General features: G+C 56.0%; 1 protein-coding gene across 6 annotated transcripts; it reads right to left on the bottom strand.

Moving 5' to 3' along the window:
* Positions 1 to 530: 530 nt before the first annotated feature.
* Positions 531 to 23,043, bottom strand: FBF1 (Fas binding factor 1). 6 transcript variants are annotated; one of them, XM_032870581.1, is made up of 31 exons: positions 22,768 to 22,788; positions 22,610 to 22,673; positions 21,789 to 21,874; positions 21,215 to 21,242; positions 20,154 to 20,195; positions 18,407 to 18,500; positions 17,355 to 17,415; positions 16,524 to 16,574; positions 14,553 to 14,694; positions 14,017 to 14,094; positions 13,119 to 13,238; positions 12,655 to 12,793; positions 12,384 to 12,517; positions 11,471 to 11,570; positions 9,934 to 10,431; positions 8,491 to 8,589; positions 8,056 to 8,144; positions 7,835 to 7,893; positions 6,922 to 7,077; positions 6,714 to 6,814; positions 6,381 to 6,587; positions 5,605 to 5,712; positions 5,385 to 5,524; positions 5,180 to 5,298; positions 4,300 to 4,422; positions 4,029 to 4,214; positions 3,416 to 3,592; positions 3,197 to 3,334; positions 2,987 to 3,104; positions 1,723 to 1,832; positions 531 to 1,091 (listed from the first exon to the last, which is right to left on the bottom strand). In XM_032870581.1, exons 3-31 carry the CDS (start codon positions 21,789 to 21,791, stop codon positions 1,008 to 1,010), a joined length of 3,504 nt encoding a protein of 1,167 aa, XP_032726472.1. In that variant the 5' UTR covers positions 21,792 to 21,874; positions 22,610 to 22,673; positions 22,768 to 22,788; the 3' UTR covers positions 531 to 1,007. The 6 variants fall into 6 exon arrangements, with proteins under 6 accessions (XP_032726472.1, XP_032726471.1, XP_032726470.1 ...); XM_032870580.1 differs by having other exon boundaries at positions 22,584 to 23,043; XM_032870579.1 differs by having other exon boundaries at positions 22,610 to 23,043.
* Between the last annotated feature and the right edge of the window lie 4,665 nt (positions 23,044 to 27,708).

Raw genomic sequence — 27,708 nt, 5'->3', positions numbered from 1 at the left:
CCTCCAGGGGAAGGTAACCAGTCGCTGGCCGAGGAAAGCCACTTCAGGAGTGACCGTGGTTCTCTTAGTGGAGTCCATCCATCCTCGAGTTTGCTGAGACAACTGCCAAGCCGCTACCCCTCTCCCGGCGCCCCTGCAGGGAGAAGGGCAAAGGCGCCCTCCCAAGGGGCAGCAGTCTGGGTAAGGCCCCGTGGGGGTCCCCAGGGCTCTCTATCCCCCACCCCAGTTACGGCAGGGGCTCCCTTGTCTTTGCCCCCAGCTGCTGTGGCTTCGTAGCAGGTGGACAGGAGAGAGAGGCCTCTCTAATGGTCCCTCACCATACCCCACTGTCACGCCCAGCCCTGCCTCTGGGAAGCCCTAGTTACAAGAAGCGACAGGCCAGAGTTTGTGAGGGCTGGTTAGTGAGTCAGGCAGCTTGGAAGGAGGCAGGGACTTTCTGCCAGCCAACCTGAGAGCACAAGACTGCGAGGTAAAACCTGGCTGGGCATGCACCCTCCCTGCCCTCTCTGTGCCCCCGCTTGCTTCCTCAGTCAGGAGGATAGGAGGTGCCTCAAAACATGTGCTCTGACTCTGTGTCCCAGTTAGGGAGGCAAGTCTGTGCTGTCTCAGTTGACCTCTCAGACAGGGAGGCCAGGAGCCTGCCCATGGTGTCTCTCGAAAACACTCCCCTGCCTCAGAAGAGGCCCAGGAGAAAACATCCCCCAGCCAACGGCCTGCTGAGGATGGGAGGGGCCCACAGAGCCTAATGAGCCCTTGGATCTGAGCTGGAGGCCCGGGGGAGGAGAACCGAGGCTGTGGCTGGCTGGGTCATGGGGCACCCTCGGCATCACATCTCCCCAGAGGCCACTGGTCCTCAGGCCCTAGAGGCTTGAGTGTGTAGAGAGGATGTGCTCGCACCCTGTCCCCAGGAGGAGCTGTAATCAGGCCCTGGGCACCTCCTCGGAGCCGGCAGCCAGGGGAGAGCTTTCCAGGGTTGGAGGCCTCCAGCGAGCAACCAGCGGCGCCCTTCAGGCTGAATGGGATGTCATATTGTAGGAGGCTTTCTTCAGGGTCTCCAGGAAGAACTGCTCATTCTCCAAGAAGTCACGGTCCTGAAAGGCAGAGCTGGGTGAGCAGCGCCCCCCTCCCCGGATCCCTCCTACACCCTCTTCTGGGAACAGGGATGCTGGCTCGCAGGACTGAGGGCAAGGTGGAGGCAGCCGTCACTCGGGGCCCCTCCCTCCACTTGCTCCCTGGCTCTGGGATGCAGCGGGGGTGGTGGGGGCACGGAAGTGAGACACAGCCATGGTGAGGTCCCTTGTCAGCGCATGACTTCACCTCTGTAAGCCTGTCTCTAAACTGGGGAGAACAACATCACCCGCCTGTAGGACTGGGGCCCGGGGGATGGGTCGGGGCTCGTACTGCACAAACAGCTTTCAGCACGGAGCCCGGCACCCATGGAATGCTCCGTGAGTGACCTCTCCTATCATTCCGGTCGCAGGGTTACTGGGAGGCGCAACCGAGATGCTGCAGGTTGCTTCCCACAGAGCCAGGCCTGGAGCACGCGTCTTAGACACGCTTGGTGGGCACTCTGCCCGTTATTCCAGGGTAGGGGGTGCTCAGCCCTCCCTGGAGCCAGAGTGGGCTCCTTCCTGCCTCCCACCAGTGGGAAGAGAGGAGCCCTGGGCCCCAGGGGGCAGTGGGTGGCTCAGGCTGGGGCCACCTGCTGCTTGGGACGCTTACCTGCTCGGCCATGTGCCTCAGCAGCACCAGCTTGGCGTGGAGGCGCGAGGGGCCCAGGCCGGCGGGGGGGTGGCTGGACTGGGGCGTGGTGGGAGCAGGAGCCACAATGGCTGCAAAGGGCAGGGGCGGAGGAGGAGGTCAGGGGTGGCGGTGTAGGGGGGACAGCAGAACAGCCACAGCTTGATCCCTGGGGCCTTTCACCATTGTGGTGGCAGCAGCCAGGCTAACCTTCTGGGCACTTCCACCGACTTTCAAAAGCCTTTGAAAATGCTCGTGGACGGCGCCTGGGTGGCTTAGTTGTTAGGTGTCTGCTTGCAGCTCAGGTCATGATCCCAGAGTAGTAGGATCGAGCCCCGCATCGGGCTCCCTGCTCAGCGGGGAGCCTGCTTCCCCCTCTCCCACTCCCCCTGCTTGTGTTCCCTCTCTCACTGTGTCTTTCTCTGTCAAATGGATAAATAAAATCGTTAAAACAAACAAACAAAAGAAACAAAAACAAAAAGGAAGATGCTCATGGGATCTTACCTGGCAAGTCCAATGCTAGGAATTTACTCATGGGAAATAATCAGGCAAAGGTGTAGAGAGAGATATATATATATACAAACACTTCCACTGAGGTGTTGATCTTAGTGACAAAAATACCCACTCAGTAGGGAATCAATAAAAACACGGAACATAACAGACAACAGTGCTGATTAAGAATTATGGCCAAATGTCAGGTGCCTGGGTGGCTGAGTGGGTTAAAGCCTCTGCCTTCTGCTCAGGTCATGATCCCAGGGTCTTGGGATCAAGCCCCGCATCGGGCTCTCTGCTCAGCGGGGAGCCTGCTTCCCCCTCTCTCTCTCTGCCTGCCTCTCTGCCTACTTGTGATCTCTGTCAAATGAATAAATAAAATCTTAAAAAAAAAAAAGAATTATGGTTAAATGTTTAATTACTGATAGGAAAACATGTTGCTTGTGCATGTTTCTGAATGAAAGAAATCAAGGTAGAAAACAACTGAGATGATCTTGATTTCTTTTTAAAACATACACACAGTGTAGAACGCTATGCCCCCAAATGTTAAAGAATGAGGTCGAGAGTAACTTTTTACAAAGCAGTTTTTCTCTCTCTTATCTCTTAGTTTTCCCTAACAAACGTGTTGCTTGTGTAACCAGGGACTGGCGAGAGGACTTTAACAGGCCCCGACCTCGAGTGGAGGGAATCCGCTCGCGGCACTGGCCCCTTGCGGCCGGCCCAGCCCTCATCCCATCCTTTAGAAGCCACTCACCACTCAGGCAGGAGGCTGCTGGGCCCTGGGTCCTGGGGAGCAGCGTCGAGGGGCTGGAGGGCAGGTCCTGTCGGACGTGGTCCAGCTGCAGCCTCTGCTGGGCCAGACTCAGATGCTCCTGTCCCCCACCCCGGAGAGAGAAGGACGTGGCTGTGAGGGCGGAAGGTGGGAGGGGGCGGAGGGGCTGGCCGGAGCTGGGGGGTGGCTTGCCTGTTGCACGCGCTGCTCCTGCTGCCGCAGCCGCTCATGCTGCTCTTGGACGAGCTGCAGCCGAGCCTGTTGCTCCTGCTGCACCTGCCGGGCCTCGCTCAGCGCCCTCTGCCCCTCCTCCAGCTTCTCTGAGGCCACCTGCGGAGAGGACGCAGGGTCAGCGGCAGGGACTGTGGGGGGCTGCGCGGGCACACCCCCCGGAGCCCAGCCGCCAGGCACCTGGCTCATGCTCTCCACCTCCTCAGCGCGGAGCCTGGTGCGCAGGGCAGCGGCGCTGACTCTCTCCTTCTCCAGCCTCAGCTCCTGGCGCTCCCGCTCCAGGGCCTCCCTCTCGGCCGCCAGCTGATCTTCCTTGGCACGGAGCTCGCTGGCCCTGACCTTCAGCTCGGCTTGCTCCTGGAGACCGCAAGGCCTTGGCTTCGTTCCCCCCTCCGGAGCAAACTCCCCCCCGCCCTTTCTGTGGCTCCGATCCACCCTGACTCTGGGGGAGGCGGTGGGGCAAGGGGTCCCAGGACGGGTCAGAAAGGTCTGGGGCCAAGCCTCGGGGCTGCCTCTCACCCCGGCGCTCAACTCGTCTGAACCCCAGCCTCCTTGCTTCTAGAATATCTAAGTCAGGGGAACATGATGATGACTGAATGCGAGAACGTGTATAAAACACATAGGACAATCAAAGGAAGTTATTATTACATGACTATTGTTTTCATTTCTACGCTCCTGTTATCTCTAGGCACTCTGCTAGGCGAACGCTTCCCCAGGGAGGAGCAGTGAGGGCCGGGGAAGGAAAAGGTAGGGCTGCTGAGCTCCTGGCTGCCCTGGAGGTTCGTGGTCCTACCTTGGCCAGGGTGACGAGGGTCCCCTCCCGCTGCGCGTCCGCCTGCAGCGCCCTCTCCGCCTCACGCTCGGCCCGCTCCTTACTCAGCTTCTGCTGAGCATAGAACTCGGCCCACTCGGCTGCTAGGCGCCGCCGCTCCTCCCCACACTTGTGCATGACGGACTTCTGCTCCTCCAGCAAGGCGCTCTGGGACAAGGGGACCAGGGCACGGGGTGAGCGTCCTTAGGCTTGTGGCAGGGGTCACCGCTGTACCCGGCGTGGCTGCACTCACCTTGGCCTTCTCCAGCTCCTCCCGCTCCATGGAGATCTGCTGGACCATGACCTTCCTCTGCTCTTCTAGAGCACGCTGCGTGGACTCAGCCCGGGACCGCTCGGCGTTCACCCGCCATCGCTCCTGGGGGCCAGGTAAGGGCTGAGGACACATGTTCCCTGGACGCTCCGCCCACCCCCTCTGTCCGGCCTGAGTGCGCCCCAGGGAGCTGTGCAAACCACCCCGCCTCCGCCCCTCCCACACTATGCCCCAAACACCTCTAGAGAGGTGCAGGAGGACAGGTGCCGAGCCAGGCTCCCAGGGCCCAGCTGCTGGGATGAGCTACACCAAGGCCTAGGAGCTCCACACTACCGCTGAAGAGCAGCCACAGCCCTGGTCCCCGAAATGCCAGCTGCGGCACTCTGCCTGCCCATCTCCCATCCACCGCAGGGGCAGGTGTGAAACGGTGTATGCCGGGGACTAGGGGCCACGCTAGCATGAGCTTAGGAACTTGACTGTGCCTGGCCCGGGCAGGGGATTAAGTCACCAGAGGAAGAACGGAATACGTAGGACTCGGGACACAAACACACCTGTATCTCATGCTGATAAGTCTAGGGGAGAGACAGGAGCGCCTCGGTGGCTCTCTGGCCAGTGGGTAATTTTAATTGTCTTCTATTTGCTAACTGCATTTTAATTTTTTCAGCATAATATATCACGTTATAGCCAGCGCGAAGGAAAGGATGTGCAGGAGTTCAAAAATACATCTGTTAGAGCCCAGGGGCACAGGCTTCAGCGGATGGAGGAATGGGACAGGCCTGGGCAGGAAGGGCGGGAAGGGGAGCGCTGGGGGCATCCCTGGGGTGCCGGGGAGACCGGCCCCGCCGGCGGGAGGGCGGCCCACCTGCTCCAGCAGCCGGTTCTGCTCATTCAGGCGTGCCTCCATCCTCCCGACGACCTCCTGGAGCCGGCTCCTCTCCTCGTCCATGTCCCGCTGCTGCTGGCCCAGCCTCTCCTGCAGGGCTGGGGGGCCACGGGGCGCTCAGGGCCCGCCCACCGTCCCGGTGGGATGGAGGTGCGGGGAGGGGAGCCCGTGGCCTCCCTGGTACCTCGGAGCTGCTGGTCACGCTGCCGGAGCCCCAGCTCCCGCTCCTGGGCGGTGCTGAGGTGCGAGGCCTCCACGCGGGAGGACAGCTCGTGCAGGCTGCAGGAGAACTTCTCCATCTGCTCGAGGATGCCGTTCAGGGACCTGGGGCCGGGGGGACTGGGTCAGTCTGGCCCGGGGGTCCCAGCCCTGTGACTCGAGCGGGGCCCAGACGGCGCCCGTACCGCGTGTGGGAGGTGGCGCTGGCGGCCGCGTCGATCTCTAGGTCCTTCAGCCGTTTCAGCCGCTGCAGCTGCTCCTCATGGTCGCGGCGCATCTCCAGGATGGAGGCCCTGATGGGGGGCAGGGAGCACGCGCACTGAGCGGCGCCGCAGGGCTCGGCAGTCAGTGCTCTCGCTGTCCTTCCTCCTCGTCCTCCTCTTCTCCTCCAGGCGCTGCCTCTGCTTCCCTGGCTCCTCGTCCTTGTGTGTCTTGGGACCTGAATGCCACAGGCATTCACAGAGGGAGACTCCTTCTGTGACTTAGCAAAGGACACTTGACGTCGGAGAAAAGACGGGAGTGTAGGTAGCCTTTTCTCGTCCGGCCAATCTGAGAAGTGTGGGACAGCCTGCTCGGCCCACCGACCGGCTCCTCTATGTGCCCTTTCTTGGTTCTGTTCTCATCCAGACGGGCGCCCGGACAGACACGCCAGGCCCAGGAGTGTGAACCTCTTCCACGGTCCGTCAGTCACCAGACTCGGACGCTAGCGGGCAAGGGCCTTGCCCTGCGCTGAGCTGGGTGGGGCCCTGCAGGGACGCCCACCCGGCCGCTGGAGGAGGGCTGGGCCCTCCACCCAAAGCGGGCAATGGGCCAGTGTGCCTGGCCTCGGTCCTCACATGGAAGGGAAGGGGTCGCGCCTCTGCTGCTCAGCCACGGCTCAGGGTCTCCGGGGAATGGACTTCCTCTGGCCGTCCTCAAAGACAGCCTGACTCTGTCTGCCCCCCCGGGGCCTCGCCCTCACCGCTGCAGCTCCCGGAGCCGCTCCATCTCCTGGTCCTTCTCTTGCACGGCAGCCGCCAAGCGCCGCTGGTGCTGGGCTGTGAGCTCGGCGCGGGCCTGCTCGGCTTCTTGGCATTGTGACAGATAGCGGGCTGACAGCTCCTCGTGCTCCCGCCGCAGCCGCTCTTCCCGCTGCTGGTACGACGTTTCTAGCACCTTTACACGGCTTCTGCCAACAAAACACACAGCCGTGGGGCTCAGAGGGTGAGGGCAGATAGCCAAAGAGCCTCTCCGGGCACACCGGCTAGGGCCGGCCCCGAGGCTCGGGAAGCCCGGGCGGGAGGAGCGGGGGCACCTGTGAGCATTCTCGATGAGCTCCAGGTCGGCCTGGTGCTGCTGCTGCAGGCTCTCCAGCAAGAGCCGCTGCTGGGCCCGTTCCAGCTCCAGCTTCCGCACCTACAGAGGGCGGGAGGGTGGCCAGGTGGGCTCCCTGGGCCACCCGGGGAAGCCCTCCAGGCCGCACAGCCTTGACCCCCGCAGCCCGGAGCTCCTCCGTCCTTCACCTGGGCCTCCAGCTCTGCCAGCTGGGCCTGGCTCTGCAGAAGGTTGGCCTGGAGCTCGGCGGTGCTGCCCTGTAGCTGCACCTGTGCGGCCAGGAGCTGCCTCTGGTATTCTGAGCCCGGCAACAGGCTCCGCGCCAGGGACTCGGCGGGCAGGGGCTGGAGGAGAGGGGGGGAAGATGGTCCAGGTAGGGGACAAGGACTCAGCAGAGCGCAGCTACCTCTGGCCCTCCCAGGCCCTGCGTCTGATCTGTGGCCGCAGATGGGGACAGAGACGTGACACCAGGAGGCCGAGGACGAGGCCTTGGGAGTTGTGCGGTCGTTGTCCCTCCCGTCCTCCCTCAGCACATCCTCCCCAGCAGGTGTTCCAGATTCTTAGAGCAGCAGCTGAGAACCAGCAGCGTCTCAGCTGTGACAGAAGCTTCCTTCGGCCAGGCCGCGTGTCCAGACGTCGGGCGCCTCGCTACTTCTGCAGGCTGCCCTCTGCCCACCACCTCCAAAGGTACTGCTGGGTTCCTGGGGCTCGGTCTCTGGGGTCTCCTCCCAGCCAGGCCCAGAGGTGACTGCCTCCCATGCCTGGGGAACAGGAGGCACAGCAGGGGGAGGACGGCAGCCGTGGAGGCGGCTTTCTAGATGGAACAACGGGACACCCGCGGCTCTGCTTTCTGATTGGAGGATTCCTGGCTGCCCCCGTACAGATGCCAACCTCTACCTCCCTCCCGGAGTTGGCAAAGTAGCGGCCACGTCTGCCTGACTGGCGAGGCTGGAGGGTGAGGGAAGCGCTGGCGGGGGGCGTCAGACCCGCCGACACGCGACTTCCCGCAGGCCATCGGCTCAAACCACAGCTGTTGCCTCTGAGCACGGGAGAGTGGCTCTGTGGGCCCGAGGCCTGTTCCCGTGTGTCCGCCCTGCCTACCTGGATGGGCACAGGAGGCCCTGGGTGTTCCTGGGAGCTCGGGACACAAGCTGTGGGCTCTGAAAATGAGCAGCAGAGAAGTGAGCAGGAAGCCCTCCAAGGCCTGGAGGTCGCGTGTGTCCCTGTGACTTCGGGAGTCCGGCCCTATTTGTCTTCCCAGACCCCAAAGGAAGCTCAGCACCTCTTCCCCGCCAGTGGGAAGCACAAAGCAGAAAACCAACCAGTGCTGCAGAGGTCTCTGAGAGCTGTCCCCCTCTCTGCGTCACCTCCAGGGAGGGTCAAGGCAGTCTGGTTCCATGTCACAGGGGACCTGAGGACACAGAGATTGCGGGGGGCAGTGGTGGCAAGGTGAGCAGCCTGCTGTAGAACTCAGGGAGGCCAGGAGAGGGTTGGCGTGGGCTGTGAAGGAATAGGTTCAGAGAGTTGACTGGAAAGGCCTGGTGGCTGGCCGTTTACTGAGAATGAGGACTTGGTCGCATAAAGGAGACGGGGCCAGCTTCAGGTCCCCTCGGTGGGTAGGCCCCATTCAAAGTGTCAAATACCATACGCCAGATGCGCCGAGTCGGAGCCCAGCACGGCTGCCCCTCGTCTCTAAGGACGGAGGCCCACGCAGGCCCAACCCAGCCTCCCACCCGCCCCGGCCCCTGTGGACATACCCGGAGGCGGCAGGCCTTGTTGGTAGCTTCTGTGCCGCTGTTCCCAAGGGCCCTCCAGCGGCTGCTTGCTCGAACACCTGAGTGCTGGGAACAGGTTGGCTGAGGAAGTAAATGTTACAGCAAAGGTGGCAGAAGGTTCCAGTTAGGCTGGACATGGCTGGGTGGGGACAAGGCCAGAGTATGAAGCTGCTGGCCATTTGTCCCCTCAGCGCCTCTCCTGTTCCCATCATCCCATCTTGGGAATTCTCCTCCTGAGTCTGAGCCCCTGGGCTTCCAGGACCCCTTCCTGACCGCAGAGCCTGCTAGGACACAGTGGATGGCAAGGACCATCTGTTGACAATCTAAGGAAAAACAATCCAGGTCCAGGAGCGCTTGGGTGGCTCAGTGGGTTAAAGCCTCTGCCTTCGGTTCAGGTCATGATCCCAGGGTCCTGGGATCGAGCCCCGCATCGGCTCTCTGCTCAGCAGGGAGCCTGCTTCCCTTCCCCTCTCTCTACCTGCCTCTCTGCCTACTTGTGATCTCTGTCTGTCAAATAAATAAATTAAATCTTTGAAAACAAAACAAAACAAAACAAAAAACAATCCACACCTTGCAGACACCAGAGTTAAGTTCAAGTTCAAGGCCTTGTTCTGGCCCACATAGCTTTGTTGAGTTAGACCGGGGCTCTGCTTACTCTCTGGCCAGGTCCAGCTCCCTTTGGACTCCTCTCTTCTGCTGTCTGTGGTTCCCGCCCACCTTGGTTGGCTCTCAGGGCCAAAGGGAAGCTTTTACCTTGGTTTCAGATGGAGGTCAAAGCTACTCTCCTCGTTCACCTCAGCTCTGGGGCTGGGTTACGTCCCCGGCCTGTCACACAATTGCCTACTTCACCTCTTCCTCGCTCGGGTCACACGGCATCTTGCCACTTCCTCCAGACAATCCCAGTCTTGCCCTCTTGCTCCCAGAGGTCACTCATTGTCCTACCCCACAGGATTGCCACTCGGTGGCTTTCCCCAGGAGTCGCCCCTTAGCCACTGTCTTCTCTGGGACTCCCCCAAAGCACGAACACGTGTCATGTCCCTTAGCTCAGGCCAGCAGAGGCCCCAATAATTTGGACAAGGGGTCTTTTGGGACCCCAAGGGCACCGTGGGCAGGGCCCTTGCTCAGAGGCACCAGGATGGCTGCACCTTTGTCACATCAGGTTACCCTCTGTTCCCACCTGATCAAGTCAGCCCTTGCGCACACGACAGTCAGGGTATGAGTGTCATCAGCCCCCCGCCCCCGATCCCCTCAGTCTGCACCGGGGCAAGGATGGGGAGCTCTCTCTGTAGTGTCAGGAGAGGTGGAGAGGCACAGCTAAGAGGGGGCGCAGGCTGGCGCTCCTGACGGAGGCACCAGGATGGACAAGGTTGGCCCCCCACACCCCTGCCCAGCCTTCCCTCCCTTAGATAGAGGCCAAGCCTGTACCTGCTGGAAGGGAGACTTCCTACTGCCTCCACCAGGTTCTTCTGGCCCCTGGAGGCCTCCGTGTGCTCCTCCCTGGCCAGACCTTGCGACTTCTTCCGGGACAAGGCGTGGCTCAGCCAATCCTCTTCCTCTCTCTCCTCAGACGCTCCCAGCTGGGAAGCCTGGCTGGCTTTGGCAGGGAAACCCGCACCCTCCGTGGGTGGCTTTGGCCCCAGAGAGGAGGAGGGCAGTCCAGCTGGGGCCGAATGCCGGCTTGGGGCCGAGTGCTGGCTTGGGGCCGAGTGCTGGCTCTTGGAAGGGAGCATGCAAGGAGTGGAGAGCGCAGAGCCTCCCCGCTGAGCCTCTCTGGTGGGAGAGGTGGGGAGCAGGTCGTCATCCTTGAGGCCCAACCAGTCGGCTCCTCCCTTCCTGGGGTGCGTGGGGCTGGAGGCCGCTGGCGTGCTCTGCTTGGAGCCTGGTTCTCCTTTGGTGTCTGCACCACCTTCTGCTAAGAACCTACTTCAAGACAGAGAGGAGGGGGTCTAAGGCAGGGCAAGCAGCCATCCTAAGAGCCCCTGACCAGCCCTTCCCTCCGGGGCTCGGGGGTGACTCCATGGCCCACATGAAGGAGTGAGAGGTTCCCTGGGGCTCCGTACAGCCAGCCACTGCCCAGTGAGCACAGTGCCCGTGCCAGCTCAGGTGCAGCGGCCAGCCCAGCGCTGTGGGTAGAACGCCATCGAACGCAGACATCTTGAATTCCACCACGTCAACAGGGGACAAGTCCATCCCTAGCAAACAGCACCGAACGACCACCATGGGCACGTCCAGAGAACAATGAGCTAGAGCAAGTGCTTTAGGTTTTCCCATCAACAACGTCTGTGTCCGTTTATTTGGCCACTGCCTAGAAGCATTACTGGCCCCTGGTAGCGTGTTCTGAGGTCTAAGAACGTAATGGAAGTAGGAGAAATGGCAATGCGTGTGCAGGTTATCTAAAAGGGGCTGGCAAAGCCAACACGGCGTGGCATTGACAAGCGCGGCCGCTTACACCTCCTCAGTCAGTTTGAAATTATTTCCAAATATAATACTGAAAATGTGTACCGGGAAAAAAACTCCAGATTCTGAAAATTCTACCACTAACTGGAAGTTTTGCTGTGTACAGGGATGAGCCTGCGGCCAGGCGTCAAGGTGGACCCCAGGGCTATTCCGGGGGAGCGGGTGGTGGGCAGGAGAGGCCACTGAAGTTCACGGTCTCACTACGCTGGGACTGAACGACCTTTGGCGAGGTCAGCTGACCTCAGCCGTTTATGGCTTTAAGGGTTCCAGGCGGTGCGGGGGGCACCTCCTCCTTTTCCTTTCAAGGAGGCCGTTAGGAAATGGGCCTGGATGGGCAGGACTGGGCAGACCTCCTCCTGCTTCAGCACCCACAGACAGCCACCCCTGGGCCTCGTACACCTGGTTCCCCAATAGGACTGTCGGCGGGATTGGGGAGCCTGGGGCCCCTCTTCCTTCCTGGTGGGCAGCTGCCCCCAAGGCCAGGCTCTCTTCATGCCCCACTTACCTGACCGACTGCCGGCGGGACTGGCGGCCCTCGCTGGAGCCCACGGTGGGCTGATAGGCCCCAAAGGTGAAGTCCTCATCGCCCCAGGGATCTTCCTTGTCTAGAAATGAAGAAGCCTGTGATCTTGAGCAAGGGAATTTGACGCTTTTGCGGCTGCAGAGCTCTGTTTAAAAAGACTGAGTGGCGGGGCGCCTGGGTGGCTCAGTGGGTTAAGCCTCTGCCTTCGGCTCAGGTCATGATCCCAGGGTCCTGAGATCGAGCCCCGCATTGGGCTCTCTGCTCAGCAGGGAGCCTGCTTCCTCCTCTCTCTCTGCCTGCCTCTCTGCCTACCAGTGATCTCTGTCAAATAAATTAAAAAAAAAAAAAATCTTAAAATAAATAAATAAATAAAAAGACTGAGTGGCTAGCTTGATGTGTCAGCAAGTGCGTAGGGGTGAAGCTGCCAAGGAGGAGGCAGGGCTGCAGCGCGGGGTGTGAGCTCGAGGCCTCGGGATCCTGCACGCCGGGCATCACCTGTGAAAAAGGCACCGGCGGGGTCCTGCCCCAGGCGTCCTTTAGAGGAGGCCGGTGGGCTGCCCGGGCCGTGAGAACGGTTCTCAACAGCTGTTCCCAGGGCCGACACTTTGAGAAACACTGGTCTAGAGCAATCTTTTCCAAACTGGGGGCTGCTACCTATTGGCAGGTCAAAAAAACAATTCTGTGAGTCGCAACCAATGTATTTATACATCTGCTAGCGCAAAAATAAAAAAATAACAGAACACTGAACACAGTAATGATCATCCCGTGACCCTCTTGCCCCGGTTATGACAACGTGTGTTGTGATGTACGCATATTTCTCATTATGGGCTGCGGCACGAGCGTGGTCTGGGAGCCCCCCACCACCTCGCCGCCCCTGCCCCGCAAGCGTCCTCACCCTGGGGCCTCTGGTACTTCTTGTCCAGCTTGAATTCCCTGTGCTCCCCAGTGCCCGGGCGGGCCAGGAGTTTGGTGGCAGTGCCCCGACCCAGCAGCTCATCCAGCCTGGAGCGAGCAGGACGGGGCCCTTCCCTGCGGGACAGGACACACACTGGTACGCGTGAACGCGGGGGGCGCCAGGGGGCCTGCGCCGCGCCCGCCCTCTAGCTCTTCGCTGGGGCCCCAGGCAGCCGTATGCGCTGGGGTTCTCCGCTCCTAAGGACCCTTACTGGTCGCCCGTCCGCCTCCTTTCTGCTGTGGGGCTGTCTCCAAACCCCAGGGTAGCCACGACGTCGTCCTCCTCATCAAACAGCACTTCTTCTTTCTTTCGGATTGGGGTGTCCCCAGGCGTGAGTGGGATAGATGGACCTAGAGGACAGAACACAGTGCACAGGTGCCCACGGCTCATCGTGCCCTGCCCTCAACTGTGGTGTCTGAAGGGGTTGAGGGGGTTGCTTCTCTGTGACCTGGACCTCTGGGTGTGGCCACAAGCAGTGCACGTGTCTGGTCTGCACGCGGGATCCGAGCCTGGGATCCACCTGGGATCCACCACCCCAGGCTCCCACACCCCACCCACTTGTTCAGAGACACCGCTAATCTCTTGGTCCAGAATCTGAGACCTGTGGTCCCAGCCTGGTGGAGTGTCTGGCTGGGCCAACTGCCTCTGCCCAGGCCGAACAAAAGCCCACCCTACCTTGATCTCTGACTGGGGCCGGGCTCTTTTCGGAAGCCATTTTACTCTCGGTCTCAGGGGACTTCTTGTTGATTCCTTCCTCATCGTCGGAGAGCAGTCCTGCCAATGGGTCTTCCAAGTCTCACGGCCAGAAGGGAAAGCACAGGTGAGACTGCGTGCTTTGTTCAGGAAAACAAGCCCTACGCCATGTTGGGGGGGGGCGGCTATCCCTCTAGGGGAGGTTTCTAGCTGCTCTAATACACGAACAGGCCACTCAGGACCCAGAGGACACACATCAGCCTTGGCAAGGAGACAGGGAGCTGGGGAGCAGCCCTGGGCCTGCCTGGGAGCCCCCAGACTCTGTTGTCTGTGCAGCCTTCTGGAAACGTCCCCCAGGCATCAGAAGTGAAGTAAAACATTCATGCATTTAGAAAAGGAAGGGGAGGGGTGCCTGGATGGCTCAGTGGGTTAAGCCGCGCTGCCTTCGGCTCAGGTCATGATCTCAGGGTCCTGGGATCGAGCCCCGCATCGGGCTCTCTGCTCAGCGGGGAGCCTGCTTCCCTCTCTCTCTGCCTGCCTCTCTGCCTACTTGTGATCTCTGTCTGTCAAATAAATAAATAAAATCTTTAAAAAAAAAAAAAAGAAAAGGAAGGGGAATTCTTCTTATGCTTTATAAGACCCGTCAGGTTGATGTCTGGCTTCAAAGTCTTGCAAATAAGTGACCCAAATCTCCTCCACCCAATACAACACTATCAGTCCCTCCCTGAATTCCTGAGGAGCTGAACCAGCAGCCCCGGCTGTCTGCTCCTCCTCTGACACACACGGCAACGTGACCCCAGGAAGCGAGTGAGCATTACCCAGGATCCTCCACTCCCCAAACCAAAGTGTCCCAGAAGCGTGACTGCAGGGCCTACCGTACCTTCGAAGGAAAACTTTCTGTACTGATGCCCGAAGCTGCTGGTAGAGGGAGGGGGCTTCTTGGAGGGAACAGCATCCCCTGTGAGAAGCAAACAGAAGGCAACGTCATAGGCTTGGGCGTCTCCCAGCCAAGGTCCTGTCACACCATGACAGAGGGATCCTGGGATGGCGTGCCCTTCTCCCTGGGGGGCTGAGTGCTCATGGCCGTGGAGAGGATACCTCCCTAGTTCTCAAACAGGCTTCTGCCAGGGAAACGTGGTCTGGAGCCACCTCCTGTCCCCCAATCACATGTCACCCCAAACAGAGTCATGGACTTGGGAGGTACACAGGCTCCTACCAAATTCCCCAGTTTAACTCAGATGCTTTCTTGGGAGCTGCCATGTTGAACTCAGAGGGCCTGGAATCACACTAGGGAGGGAGAAAGCTGTCCCCTCCCCGACCACAGACAGAGAAAACCCACAGGAATGAGAGCTCCCTTCTGAGTACCTTCCTGGTGCCCAGAGTGTCCCTCAATTCAAGGAGCTCTCTCCCCCGCACCTTTCTCACTGGCTGTCACTATGCTGGCGGGTTTGGGATGACCGGGCAGCTCTTCCTTCCCAGGACCCTTTGCAGCTCTTTTGCTAGAGGCCAGATTAGACCTCTTCAGACCTAAGAGATCGGCATCCATGTCGTCCAGGTCCTGGAAAAGCGGGAGGGAGGGAGGACTCCTGAGAGGTGCTCAGCTAGGCGGGGCTGAACGCCCCTGTGCTCCGAGTGGCCTGGCGGTGATGTGGCTTCCATAGTCCATGGGGGATAAGTGGGGCCTGGTGTGGAAACTGACCCTGACTGGCCTGCAAAACAGGTGAGAGACCGGGCCGAAGCACAAGGTCCCCACCAGCTCCGTCGCAGATAAGCCCGGGCTCGGGTGGCACCTCCACGCCACTTCCAAGCAGGGTCACCAGCACCTGGTCGCCACAGCTTCTCACATGGGCTCCCTTCACGGTGGGAACAAGACAGCAGGACCCCAGGATTGAAGACTCCCAGAGGGACTGCCGCTGGGCCGTGACAAAGGGCCAGGCACCCGGCCAGCAGAGGAAGGCCGTCAGGGCCTCCCGCCACCACCCTCCCCTGCACAGACTTGCCAAATGTTGACTCTCACAAGGGGACGAGGACTTCCATCTGGGAGGACGCTTGGCACCCCAGGGTCAGAGGTGTGACGAACACAGGGGAAAGGGGAGACTATGCAAGAAAAACGGGAGTTGGGAAAGAAAACTGGACCATGGGGAGGCCGAGCGAGCTGGGGGGCAGGGGCCCAGCCCATGGGTCTGGACGGGGGAGACCTGAAGTCACCACCCAGCTCAGTCAGAGGACTGGAGGGCTGCAGCCAGCGGAGCCGACGGGCAGGCCCCGGGGGACAGTGATTTCAAGATGAGGTTAAAAAGGCTGAATATGGAGCCAAGAAGGGAACAGACTCCAATTCTTTAGCATTCCCTTCCCACGCCCCCCAACCCAAGGCTGAAAGCAAGCTCTAGGCCTTGGCCTGGGACCAAGAGTTAGTAAGAGGGACGAGCAGCATGAGGTCAGGCGGGAGGGTGCTGCTGGCCAGAAGGGCGGGGGAAGTCAAGGTGACTTAAGGTTTCAGACCCTGGGTAGGCCACCTGAGCCCTGGGGGATTATTTTATAAACTCTACAGAATTTATGTCTTAAAATTCCATTCCCAAGCTTAGCTTTGGGCTTGATCCGATGAGAGCACAGCTGGACTGAGGGGGCCTTGGCAGGGGATGTGGAGAGAAACACAGGAACAGTTAAGAAGCAGCCTTAGAGGGGTACCTGGGTGGCTCAGTGGATTAAGCCTCTACCTTCGGCTCAGGTCATGATCTCAGGGTCCTGGGATCGAGCCCCGCACGGGGCTCTCTGCTCAGCGGGAAGCCTGCTTCTCCCCCACCCGCCTACTTGTGATCTCTGTCAAATAAATAAATAAAATCTTCTTTTTTTAAAAAGATTTTATTTGTTTATTTGACAGAGATCAGAAGCAGGCAGAGAGGCAGGCAAAGAGAGGAAGGGAAGCAGGCTCCCTGCTGATCAAAGAGCCCGATGCGGGGCTCAATCCCAAGACCCTGGGATCATGACCTGAGCCAAAGGCAGAGGCTTTAACCCACTGAGCCACCCAGGCGCCCCAATAAATAAAATCTTAAAAAAAAAAAAAAAAAAGCAGCAGCCTTAGAGGAGACAGTCTCTCCTTCTTTTCCCTCCGTGTGGTTGTGTCTCTGGGTGGGAGCCAGCCCCACTGCACTTGGAGCCTGGTGTGTGACCATGGCTCCCAGCGCACAAATCTCCGGCCACCAGGAATACGGACTTCGATCCAGAAGGACATGAAGGGCAGCAGCTCACGATGAGCCCGTCCCTCGACTAGGAAGGGCTCGGGAGCACAAATTGTAAAGGGAAACATGCGAGGGACAGGGAAGGCTTGCCACAGAACATTCCTACCGCCCGCACCCACTCCCAGAACTGTGCAAGCTAGTTCCATACCTTCATCGTCTGGAGTAAAGTCTGTGGGTCCGCCTCTGAGACGTCGGACACCTAAGTCCGCGGGAGGGCAAGGACACATGTTAGCTGAGGCCCAGTGAAGCTCTGGCTCCTTATTCCCTTGCTTCTGCGATGGCAGAGGGCTCAGCAGCAGCAGAGCCCGGCCAACGGGGCACCGGCAGGAGGTCCTGCCTTCTGCTGGGACTGAAGTGTCCTCAGACGTCAAACCTACCCACGTGTGGAGACCCAGAAAGCGCTGCCACTTTCCGTCCCTCCTCAGTGGAAAGAACCCTTCCACGACAGGCCATCGCTATGCCACTTGCCAATTATGTAACCGGACGGCCGGGCAGCTTACTGGGGGAAGCACAGTTAGAAGGGGCAACACCCAAGACTCTGACACTTCCCGGGAGCTCCACTTCCCAGCTCATCCCACTGGGAGGAAGGAAAAGCCCGTTGGGGTCACATTTGGGTCCACTTGGCAGTCCCTGGGTATTATTTTAAGCACACACTGGCGGGGCGCCTGGGTGGCCCAGTTGTTAAGCATCTGCCTTCAGCTCATGATCCCAGGGTCCTGGGATCGAGCCCCACGTCTGGCTCCTTGCTCGGTGGGAAGCCTGCCTCCCCCTCTCCCACTCCCCCTGCTTGTGTTCCCTCTCACTGTGTCTCTCTGTGTCAAAAAAATAAAATCTCAAAATAAATAAATAAATAAAAAGAACACACTGGCATCGCAAAACTTCTAAACCTTTGTGTGAGCCACTCCCGGCCACCATCCCCATGTCACTGCTTCTGGGGTCGGGGGGAGGGTGCGGGGGGAGCAGGGTGGACCAGGCTCACCTCAGCGTCAGGTCCGGGGAGGCCCGCCGTGGTGCCGAAGGCGTAGTCCTCCAGGAGGGACCTGCGAAGAGACACATTCAGTGCCCGCTTGCCCCCACCCCAGGGCACTGAGTCCGGGAAAGGCAGGCGGCTCAGACCGCCCCGGGGAACCTGGAAGACCTCTCCGGGAGAGTGGGGCAGAGCTGCTTCAAGGAACTTCACAGGCCACCTAATGCAGAGATTTTCCATTATTTTTTAAAGCAGTAGAGGGCCTTTCAAAATAATCTGTTAAACCCATGCGGGGAGCACAGCGTTACCGACAGACCCGTCTGACCGCCATGCGGGACGCCTGAGGCCATTTTAACACTGGAGATCGACTGTACTTCAAAAGAACAAAAATAGCCACAAGGTGGAAAAACAAGTGTTAACAACAACAGATAAGAGAGAAAAACAGAGAGACTCTTGGGTGGCTCAGTCAGTTAAGCATCTGCCTCTGGCTCAGATCACAATCCCAGAATCCTGGGATCGAGCCCCTAGTCGGGCTCCTTGCCTGACAGGGAGTTCTGCTTCTCCCTCAGCCTGCTGCTCCCCCTGCTTATGTGCGCTCTCTCTCTCTTTCAAATAAATAAATAAAATCTTCAAAAAATAAAAAATAAAAAAGAGAGAGGGAGAGAAACAGAGGTGCGTTGGCTAAGATGAAGGCGGAGGGCAGAGCACTCACAAAACTTCCTCTCAAATGTCAGGAGCAATTTGGAAGAACAACCTGAAAGCCACGGATCTAGGCCAATTCTCTTATTCTGGGGTTGAGAACACTGACGCTCAGAGAGGTTTGTGAATCATCCAAGATCACAAAGTAAGGAGCAGTATTGGCAGGACTGGCAGCCAGGACTTCTGAGCCCTGGTCAGCCGGCTTTCCACATCTCGGGTTCCTTCGAGGCGAAGGGATGGAGGGGAGGGGAGGGACACCGGAGAGCAGGAGGGGGGCACACAGCAGGTGGAAAGCGGGGAGCACGAGGAGGCCACAGTATTTGGACTGAAGGGGTGATAGTCACTCAAGCCAGGCCTGCTCTTACTTCATTCTAGTCCTGGAAGAAGGGAGCGCCTGGCCCACCCCTGTGGCGTCTCGGGCACGTGAAGCTAGTTTAACAGGCTCCTCAGGTAGGGTCACTGGGAAGAGAAGAGAACAGAAATGATCCCATTTGGCTAGCGAACTGGAGTCAGAAAAGGACGAGAAGTTCCCCAACAAGCTCTCCCAGAAAAACCTTCTCCCAGGAGGTTTACCCTAAATGCCAGTGGGGGTCCACTGAGGAGCCCAAGCCCACTGCACCCCATGAAGGGCAGGAAGAACGATCTGGTTCCAGCAACCACAGCTCTCGGCTGGAACACAAGGCCCAGGCTCTGTGGGTTCTTCTGGGCCAGGTTGGGGGAGCCTCAGCCCGGCCACCCCCAGGGAGCTCTCCATGCCCCGGGAGCCCTGCTCCTCAGTACAGCAGAGAGGAACACGCACCATATCCAGAACACGTAAGAAGCTCTTCCAACTCAATAGTAAAAAGACAACCCAAGTTTAAAAAAGGATCTGGAGGGACCTTTCTCCAAAGAAGATACACAAATGGCCAATACACCCATGAAAAAGATGGTCAGTGTCACTGGTCACTGGGGAATCGGACATTCGAACCACCACGAGCGGGCAGAGCTGGGGGGGTGGGGGGCTGGGTGGCGGCCATGAGGAGCGCACGTGACAGAATGAGCACTGGGTGTTACTGGGGAGTCACTGACCTCCACCTCTGAAAGGAAAAACACTCTGGATGTTAATCAGTTGAATTTAAATTTAAAGAGATGAAAAAAAAAAAACCCACGATGAGATGCAGCTGTATCTGTCCGCATGAGGGCGGGCCTGATCACAAAGACAGAAAAATCAGCAAGAGTGCGCTGGGGACGTGGAGAGACTCGAACCCTCCCAAGCTGCTGGTGGGAAAGCAACATGGTGCGACTGCTGTGGAAAACAGTCTGGTGGGGCCACCAAAAGTTAACCACAGCGTTACCATATAAATGATTCCATCCCTCAGGATACGCCCTCAAAAGACCTGAAAACGTACGGCCACACAAAAACGTGTACTTGAACGTTCCTGAGAACATCACTCCTAAGAGCCCTGCCCAGATGTGGAAACCGGCCAGGTGTCCACCCCCTGTGATGAGCAGATGGTCGAGCCACACACTGGAAGACGGTCCAGCCGCAGGAAGGAATGAAGACAGGAGCGGCTCAGTGTGGGTGAACCACGAGAACACCGTGGTGAGTGGACCAAGTCAGGTGCAAAAGCCACGTATGGAGTGATCCCATCTTGTACGGTGTGTCTAGAACAGGGAGGGAACGCGGCTGTCTAGGGCTGTGGGAAGGGAGAACTGGAGTGACCGCTTATGGGCGTGGCGTTTCTTGATGAAATTGTTCTGAAATTAGATCGCGGTGATAATACGTAACTTTGTGAACACACTAAAAGCCAGCGAATTGTCCGCTTGAAAAGAGTGAATTTTCTGTGAATAAGATTTCAATTAAAAAAAAAAAAGAGGGGCGCCTGGATGGCTCCACTGGTGAAGCGTTCAACTCCTGATTTCCTTCCGTTCAGGCCGTGATCTCTGGGTCATGAGACTGAGCCCCGAATCAGGCTCTGTGCTCAGGGAGGGGGGGTCTGCTTGGGATTCTCTCTCTGCCTCTCCCTCCGCTACCCGCCCCACTCTTGATGTCTCTCTCAAATAAATAATCTTAAAAAAAAAAAAGAAGAAGAAGAAGACTAAACCAGGGGATTCTGCAGAAGGAGCACTTACTTTCGTCCCCTAACAGGTCACCAAGGACATCATCAATGGAGCCTAGAGCAAAGAGAAAAGGAACCGTCAAGACTTCAGGAGGAAAGAAAGTCCTTCACAAGCCTCATGACTTGAGACCTCCTCCCAATTCCAGGCTCTTTACCACCAGAGCACTCAGATGCTGGGACTGGGACCCAGCCCTCTCCGCGTTAACCATGAGACAGTTCCCAACTCTCTAGCAACAGATCGCAACGCCTTGTCGAAGGACCCCAGGGTAGAAACGGAAAATAACTCTCAAAGGGTAACGGTGAGCATTTTCAGGAGAACCTGCATTCTCAGGACACACTGGCCAACAAGCCAATCTTCCAGACTCTGAATAAAGCCCCATGTGCTTCTCTGGGAAAAGCGTCCAAGATTTCTAGGCACACACAAGCCTCTTTTGTGCCAACAGTGTTCTCATGCCCTTCCATCTGAGAACTCCCCCTCCCCCAGTACTGGTCCGGAGGCACACCTCCTTGGCCACTTTCTGAAGCGGGGGACATGGGGGGTAACCCAAAGTACAAGTACTAAATGAGGTTTTGCACCCAGCTGAAGTGCCTTTACTGTCCTCAATGCCAACTGTATACTTCTTGATACGGAGCCTGACAAGGACTTTTTCCCTGGGGCCCCGCTCCTATTTATTCCTGGATTACTCTGAGGGCCAATAGGCAGCACAGGAAGTCCCCTATGAAGACCAAAGCTTCCTGTGCAATTATGGGGGAAACTGGCAAGACTGATGTCAAGAACATTTAGTACAGGGACGCCTGTGTGGCTCAGTGGGTTAAAGCCTCTGCCTTCGGCTCAGGTCATGATCTCAGGGTCCTGGGATCGAGCCCCACATCGGGTTCTCTGCTCAGCGGGAAGCCTGCTTCCTCCTCTCTCTCTGCCTGCTTCTCTGACTACTTGTGATCTCTGTCTGTCAAATAAACAAATAAATCTTTAAAAAAAAATAACATTGAGATACAGACATGTCTAGGTTATTTTTGGATGAAAGACGGGGTATTATTTTTGCCTTAAGGGTGATATCCGATTTTTCCACTTACCTTTCAACCCCTTCTTGGTTTTTGGTGCCTAACATTGGAAAAACAAATCACATTAACAAAATCAGAATAGTGAACGTGGCTGAAACCGAGAATACAAAATAAATTGTTGTGCGTTTTGCCAGGTCACCAGAGGAAAAGGAGCACCAATGACATTTAGAGACAGAAGCTCTTTATACTTTCCCAGAGTCTCTGAGAATACACTCATTCAGAGCACGGAAACAGCTCAGCTGTGGACACCACTGTGGGCGCCATGGGGGGCGGGGGCAGAAGTCTCTCCTCTTCCCTGATTTCCAGATGCCACCTGCAAACCCTCCCAGGCAAGAAGTAACACGACTGGGAAGGTTTTCCCCTCTTCTTTGTCCCTGACTTCTCAGCACCAGCAAGGCACAGACTGCTTCCGGCTGGCTATCCAGAGGCTCAGAATATAATAAGTGTGGTATCAATTCTACCTCTACCTCTCATCATTCTTCTCTAGGGACCATATCCTGGTCCTTGTCACCCAGCCCCTAAAGCTCTCTAGGCAGTCAAGATTGTGGGGGTGGGAGCAGGGTGTGAGAGCCTGCATTCTGCCTACCATCTCAAGGCTCTGGGAGCTGCTTGTAGCTTGTTCACGGCGCTGTCCAGCTCATCTGAATTCTGCCCACATCAGGCTCATTCTCCCTAATGGAAGAAAATTCAAGTGGTTGCTTAAAAATGATGTAGCTTCAGGGGCGCCTGGGTGGCTCAGTGGGTTAAAGACTCTGCCTTCGGCTCAGGTCGTGATTCCGGGGTCCTGGCATCAAGCCCCGCATGGGGCTCTCTGCTTAGCGGGATGTCTGCTTCCTCCTCTCTCTCTCTGCCTGCCTCTCTGGCTACTTGTGATCTCTGTTGGTCAAATAAATAAATAAAATCTTAAAAAAAAAATGATGTAGCTTTAACAGTGCTTGGGTCCAAGGCCCATCAAAGTTTCTCTCACTTTACCCCTTCAAGGGTTTAAAATCTAGTTCCCTAAGTTAAAAATTCCTGATAGGGAGAGCTACTTAGATGAGAAGCAAAGTGCTCTGGGTGACTTAACGAGCTTTCCGAGGCCTGGAGATCACTCACATAAAGTGCATTGGTCCTCAAGTCTTACCCTGAAAGAGGATGCAGGAGATGGTAGGTACCCACTCAGAAAAGAGGTGGGTGCCTGGCACCATGGCCCATACGGAATCCCAGGCAACACCCACAACCACATTTGTGCATTCAGCACAAAGAGTGGATGTGAGCACTGGTTTTACTCGTTGAAACTTTTTTCACCGATGGTGGAAAATTTCCCCTTCACGCTAACTGTAAAGCCGACTTAATCCATTAACAGCCCAGGGTTTGACTCAGACTGTCACTCTCTCCTTACCCGACCTGAGCATCACCAAGACCGACCTTCCCATGCCTCGGAAGAAAGGAGTCTGAGGGGGTCATCTCTGTTTGTCGGGTGTTGCAGGTCCTGTTAATAGAATGCAAAATTCATCTGGGATTACTTACAGGGGCCACTCTGAATGTCTGTGTTTCTCTTTCTTTGTAACGACAATTTTCACGACCTACAAGTCCAGACACAAAGTTTTTGTCTCGCACCACATCTGAGAGCTTCTGCCATCTCCTAGGGATTCAGACCCAGCCTCCCAGACCGGGGGAATCGCTCAGAAGTTTGCGAAGGCCAAAAGTGCCACGCGGTACCATCGCGTCATCGCATCTGCGCAGACTGGTCCGTGCCAGGGATTTAAAAATCCTTAGCAAGGGCCCTTCCGGGTCACCCTCTAGGTCCGGAGGCTCCGCGCCCCTCCCTGCGTCACCCGCTCCGCGCGCCCATCCCAGCTCAACCCCTCGCGCGGCCTACTCCCCTCCCAGCCCCAGAAATCTCTCGTGTTACGCGCCATTCCCCGCGGAGGCGCAGCCGCTAGCCATAGCCGCGGGGGAGACCCCACTCGAGCCCAACTCGCTCGGGCCTCCCGCGCCAGAGCCCCGGGGACGCCAATCTCTCAGTCGCTGGAGTTCCAGAGAGAGGCGAGACGCAAGGCATCCTGGGAGTTGTAGTCCTCGGTCTGTTCATTGACCAGAACCAAAGGAGCAGGGGACGCTGAGATAAACTACATTTCCCAGAGTGCCCCGCCACGGCCGTTAACCTCTGTTCGTGGCGGGCGCGTTGCTAGGAGCTGCCTCCACGCCACTTGGGGAGAAGGGCGACCGGTTTCAAGGCCGTTGGGTTTCTTCCTCTCGCCGGCCCGGGGACTGTCAGGACCTGGGTTCCAGTACCTCCTCTGAGGGCTGACCCGTGGCCGGGTGGCGGGGGTGGGGCATGAGAACTGTATTAAGACTGGAAAACTGACGTGTGAAACCATGAGCAATTACGTGTCCCACACCTCAAAGCTTAGGAAGTGACTGCGACCTACCGGCTCCATTGTGAAAATCAAAGCGATGGACGCCTGGGCGGCTCAGTCGGTCAAGCGTCCGCCTTCGGTTCAGGTCACGATCCCAGGGTCCTCGCATCAAGTTCCGCATGGTGGGCTCCCTGCTCCGTGGGAGTCTGCTTCTCCCGCTATCCCTCTCCTCCCCCCACTTGTGCTTTCTCTCAAATAATCTTTTTTTTTTTTATGATTTTATTTATTTGATAGAGATCTCAAGTAGGCAGAGAGGCAAGCAGAGAAAGAGAGGGGGAAGCAGGCCCCCTGCTCAGCAGAGAGCCAGATGGGGGGCTCCATGCGAGGTGAGATCATGACCTGAGTCAAAGGCAGAGGCTTTAACCGACTGAGCCACCCAGGCGCCCCTCAAATAATCTTTAAAAAGTAAATATCAAAGCGGTGGAGCCAGAACAGAACCCAACACTGTCACCCAATAAAGGCACATAACACATGTGTTAACCACAGGTTTTATTGAGGATTTTTTCAATTTTACAAAGGAAAAAGGTTTGGCTTACCCGCAGCCCACGCCAAGCAGGGTTGCCGGGTCACAGCTTTCCAGTCATGGTTCAGTTCTGGCCCCGAGCACCTCCTCGGAACTCGCACCCACGGACAGGTCCAGCCAGGGATGGGTAACAATACATGCTAAATGCATCTTGTCAGGTAGGAACCAAACGCAAACCCTAACAGTAAAAGGGGGAAAGGTAGCAAGGAATTATACACTCTGAAGAACACAAGTAATGTCCTTGAATCTACAGCAATTGGAAATGTTTACAAAGTAGTCGGCAGTCTGGACATTATGTGGAAGGTTATGTTTGCTCCCTGAACTGTGAATTAGTCAACAGTATTGTGGCAAAACCACCTCTTTTGGTTCAGAATTCTTAAAACCACTCCCCAATTTTTCGTGATCTTCCTAAGATAATCAATGGCCCAATTAAATGTGTTATTTAAAAAATTTTTGAGAGCAAGTGAGCAATGGCAAGGAGGAGGGTTAGAGGGAGAAGGGGACTCTCTGCTGAGCAAGGTGCCTGACGCAGTGCTCAATCCCAGGACCCGGGGATCATGACCTGGACAAAGGCAGACCCTTAGCCAACTGAGCCTCACAGATGCCCCAGTGGCCCAACTAAATTTTAAGCAAAATAAAAACAAAACAAAACAAAAAACCCTTGGACTCTAGGAATTTGCAGGTCTGCTACAGCTAACACCTGGTAACTCCAGATTCCTCATGTTTCTGTTTACCATCATGGAGCACAGGATTAGGTAGTGAGACTTTATAGTGTGTATAGCTAAAAGCAGAAGTCTACTGGTATTTTAAAATAAAAAAATCATTTCAGTCATCTACAGTGTGACTTGGTCAAATCCTCCAAGAATGTAGTAAATACTTAGCTGAAACGACCTCCGCATTATTTCACGAAAAATAATCAAAATCTTTGAGTAAGGAGAATCAACAAGACTCTTGGTCTCAGGTGTTAGAACCCATTTCCCGGCACTGCTTGATTGACGGCAACTATGACCGGGCATTCCCACCACATTTATAAAGATTAGCAGGAGTGCACACCTGCACCTTATCTCTGCCTTCCTAAAAGATGGACAGAAAGCGCTCAGAAAAGGCGGGAGGGACTGTGAGCCACAGCCATGTAAACAATTACTGTTCCCCTTGATTTTGAACGGGTCCTGTTTCTCCAGCCAAAGCCCTGAGCTGAAGAAATCCCAAGAATGAAGACCTAGCATATGTTTAGATCTGTAAAATGCCTCCAGGTATATAAAATTTGAAATTACAGGCAGGGAGTTCTCAGAAAGCATGTGAATACAGTTAATGTTGTAATTAAGTCAATGTTCTGAAGATAAGCGGATACTTAGCACTGCTATGTTCTTAAGCCAAGAACATGAAAGGCCCCAAAGGCTTTGGAACCAACTGTGCTTTGAGGCCCTGATGTCCAAACGCTGAACTACTCCTCTGTACCGATCCAGTACGGCACGAAGCAGAGCTCCGAACACTTCAGGAAGATCAACCTTCATCCACGACAAATAGCAAAATCCTACTAAACCTCGAAATTCCGAGTTTCTGTTCAGAACACTTAAAAAAAAAAAAGGCTTCTATCAGTATCTAATAGAAAAAAATCTCTCTTAGCATTTTATCATTTTAGAGAAGAGTAGGTTGAGTACTTTTTGTGCAAATGGCTCACAAAAGAACCAAACTCACCGGCAACAGAGACCTGGCTTCTTTGGAAGATCAGACAGGACCTGCTGTCAGGCCCTTGGGCCTCCACTGCGGAGAGCGAAGTTCATGTTGCCTGCACCTGGTAACTTCGTAAACCTGGACCTTAAAATTCTTCGTAACTTTAATTATGTGGCATTCTCTTTTCCTTGTTATAGTACAAATTAAGAACGTCTTACTATATTCTTAGGTTACAGTGAATAAAGTACAAGACAAAACCCCAATGTTAATAAAACCAGTATCAAATACCAGATTTTGCTTTTAAATACTCCTCCAGGTGCTGGACTGAAGGCGGCTGGGCAGTGTTCACAACCTGCTCACACCCACCGGGCGCCAGCCCAGGCGTCTGCAGCTGCATCAGGTAGGTGGGGTAGCAGATCCCAACTACAGATGTTTGTCTGGGAATAAGGTATTTAGCCACTAATTCTAAAGCAATTCTACATTTAACAGATCAATGTTATGCATCTTACTCTCCATTTCCAAGAATCTAAACTATGGTCCAGATATATCTCAAAGAAATGAACAGAGTGCTTGCTACTTCAATCTTAAAAAAATAATTCCCAGTCAGCTCTCTTGGTGGAAGGATTAAGGCTGAGAGGCCAACAAGTATTCTGACCGTGAGAGTCTCATATAACTGGTTCCACTGCGATAGATTTTATGCTGGGTCCCAAGGTAGGAATGGCATTTCCCCTGAATTATACCACATTCTCCAGACCGATTCTCACTGGTTTCGTGAGACAGATGTCACAGGTACAGTTAACAGGTTAAAAAAAACAGAACAAAACAAGTGATGCTGTTTTACTTCGATTTTAAGAAAAAACTTCATTAGGAAGTACGTGTTTAACCTTTAAATGTAGAATGATTGAGCTGAAATCTAATTTACACAAAGAACAATATCACAATTCAGATCAAAGTCCTAGAAACAGACTGAAAACAAAGCCCATGTATAGTAAGAAAGACATTCTGTGAAATTTGCATTTATCCATTAGCCATAGTTTTGATGATTATATGGATTCGATGATTTATATCCCCAAACCAGACGACATGGTTTGTCACAGGAGTTTTCTGTGGTACTCCTGGGCAGAGGTGGCCGGAGGGTCTACCTTCGCACTGCCAGACACTGTGACCTCCAAGCATTCAAACGGTTTATGACAATGGCAGAATATAGAAAATCTGGATTGTTCCAAAATATCCAGTGATAGGGACACCACAGTCAGAGTAACCGCAACTGGGAGAGCTCTCCCTATACTCCTTCTACCACTAAGGAGCTGTGACTCCTTTTCCTTTCTTAGCATCTCGTTCAGGACAGGGAGGGGGACGGAGATGCATCGCCACTGCTGGAGATGCCATCAGTGGCCAAGGGTCAAAACTGCAGAGATAATTTTGCTTCCTGCCCTTTCCCGAGAGTCTGGGACAAAGCGAGCGGTTGTGCCACCACACCGACGACTTAGGGATCCCTCAAATGGAAGACTGATTTCTAATGACATGGGACAGTGACCCTAGGCGAGGCCTGTGCTGAAGAGCTCCGCGTGCCGGGAAGATGCTACCATGACCAGAGGTGGGAGCAACAGGCTGGCAAAGAGGGGCAAAGGGCTGGAGTCGTGTCAGTGGCACACATTTCACTCGCACTCAAGTTTCCTGATTCGCGTCTTTCCCCAAACCCCTTCTCTTCGGTCCTGCTGCTGAGCCTGGGCCCACGGCAGGAGTGGTAGGACATTTAGCAGAAAAGGTGGGAAGGGCTTTACCCCCCATATAAAATACCTTTGCTTAAAAACACTTATATGCCCAGTGATTAGCGCTTAAGAGGTGAAAATAATTAACTACTCAGTAGTTAAAGTCTACGGATTATCCAAGGTCAGGGCCTACTG

Source organism: Lontra canadensis, unplaced genomic scaffold (assembly GCF_010015895.1).
Source record: "Lontra canadensis isolate GAN:19392208 unplaced genomic scaffold, GSC_riverotter_1.0 scaffold41, whole genome shotgun sequence".
In the NCBI taxonomy this organism is placed as follows: domain Eukaryota; kingdom Metazoa; phylum Chordata; class Mammalia; order Carnivora; family Mustelidae; genus Lontra; species Lontra canadensis.
The sequence above is the reverse complement of the archived record's forward strand: the minus strand, read 5'-3'. Positions and strand labels throughout refer to the sequence as shown.

What these genes read in the sequence shown, in the direction of transcription:
- FBF1 (XM_032870580.1), bottom strand. An exon ending in GAAGTACCAGAGGCCCCAGG is followed by an intron (nt 11,571 to 12,383) that starts GTGAGGACGCTT and finishes CTTCATTTCTAG; the next exon opens with ACAAGGAAGATCCCTGGGGC. An exon ending in CGGCTCCGGGAGCTGCAGCG is followed by an intron (nt 5,713 to 6,380) that starts GTGAGGGCGAGG and finishes GCCCCCCATCAG; the next exon opens with GGCCTCCATCCTGGAGATGC.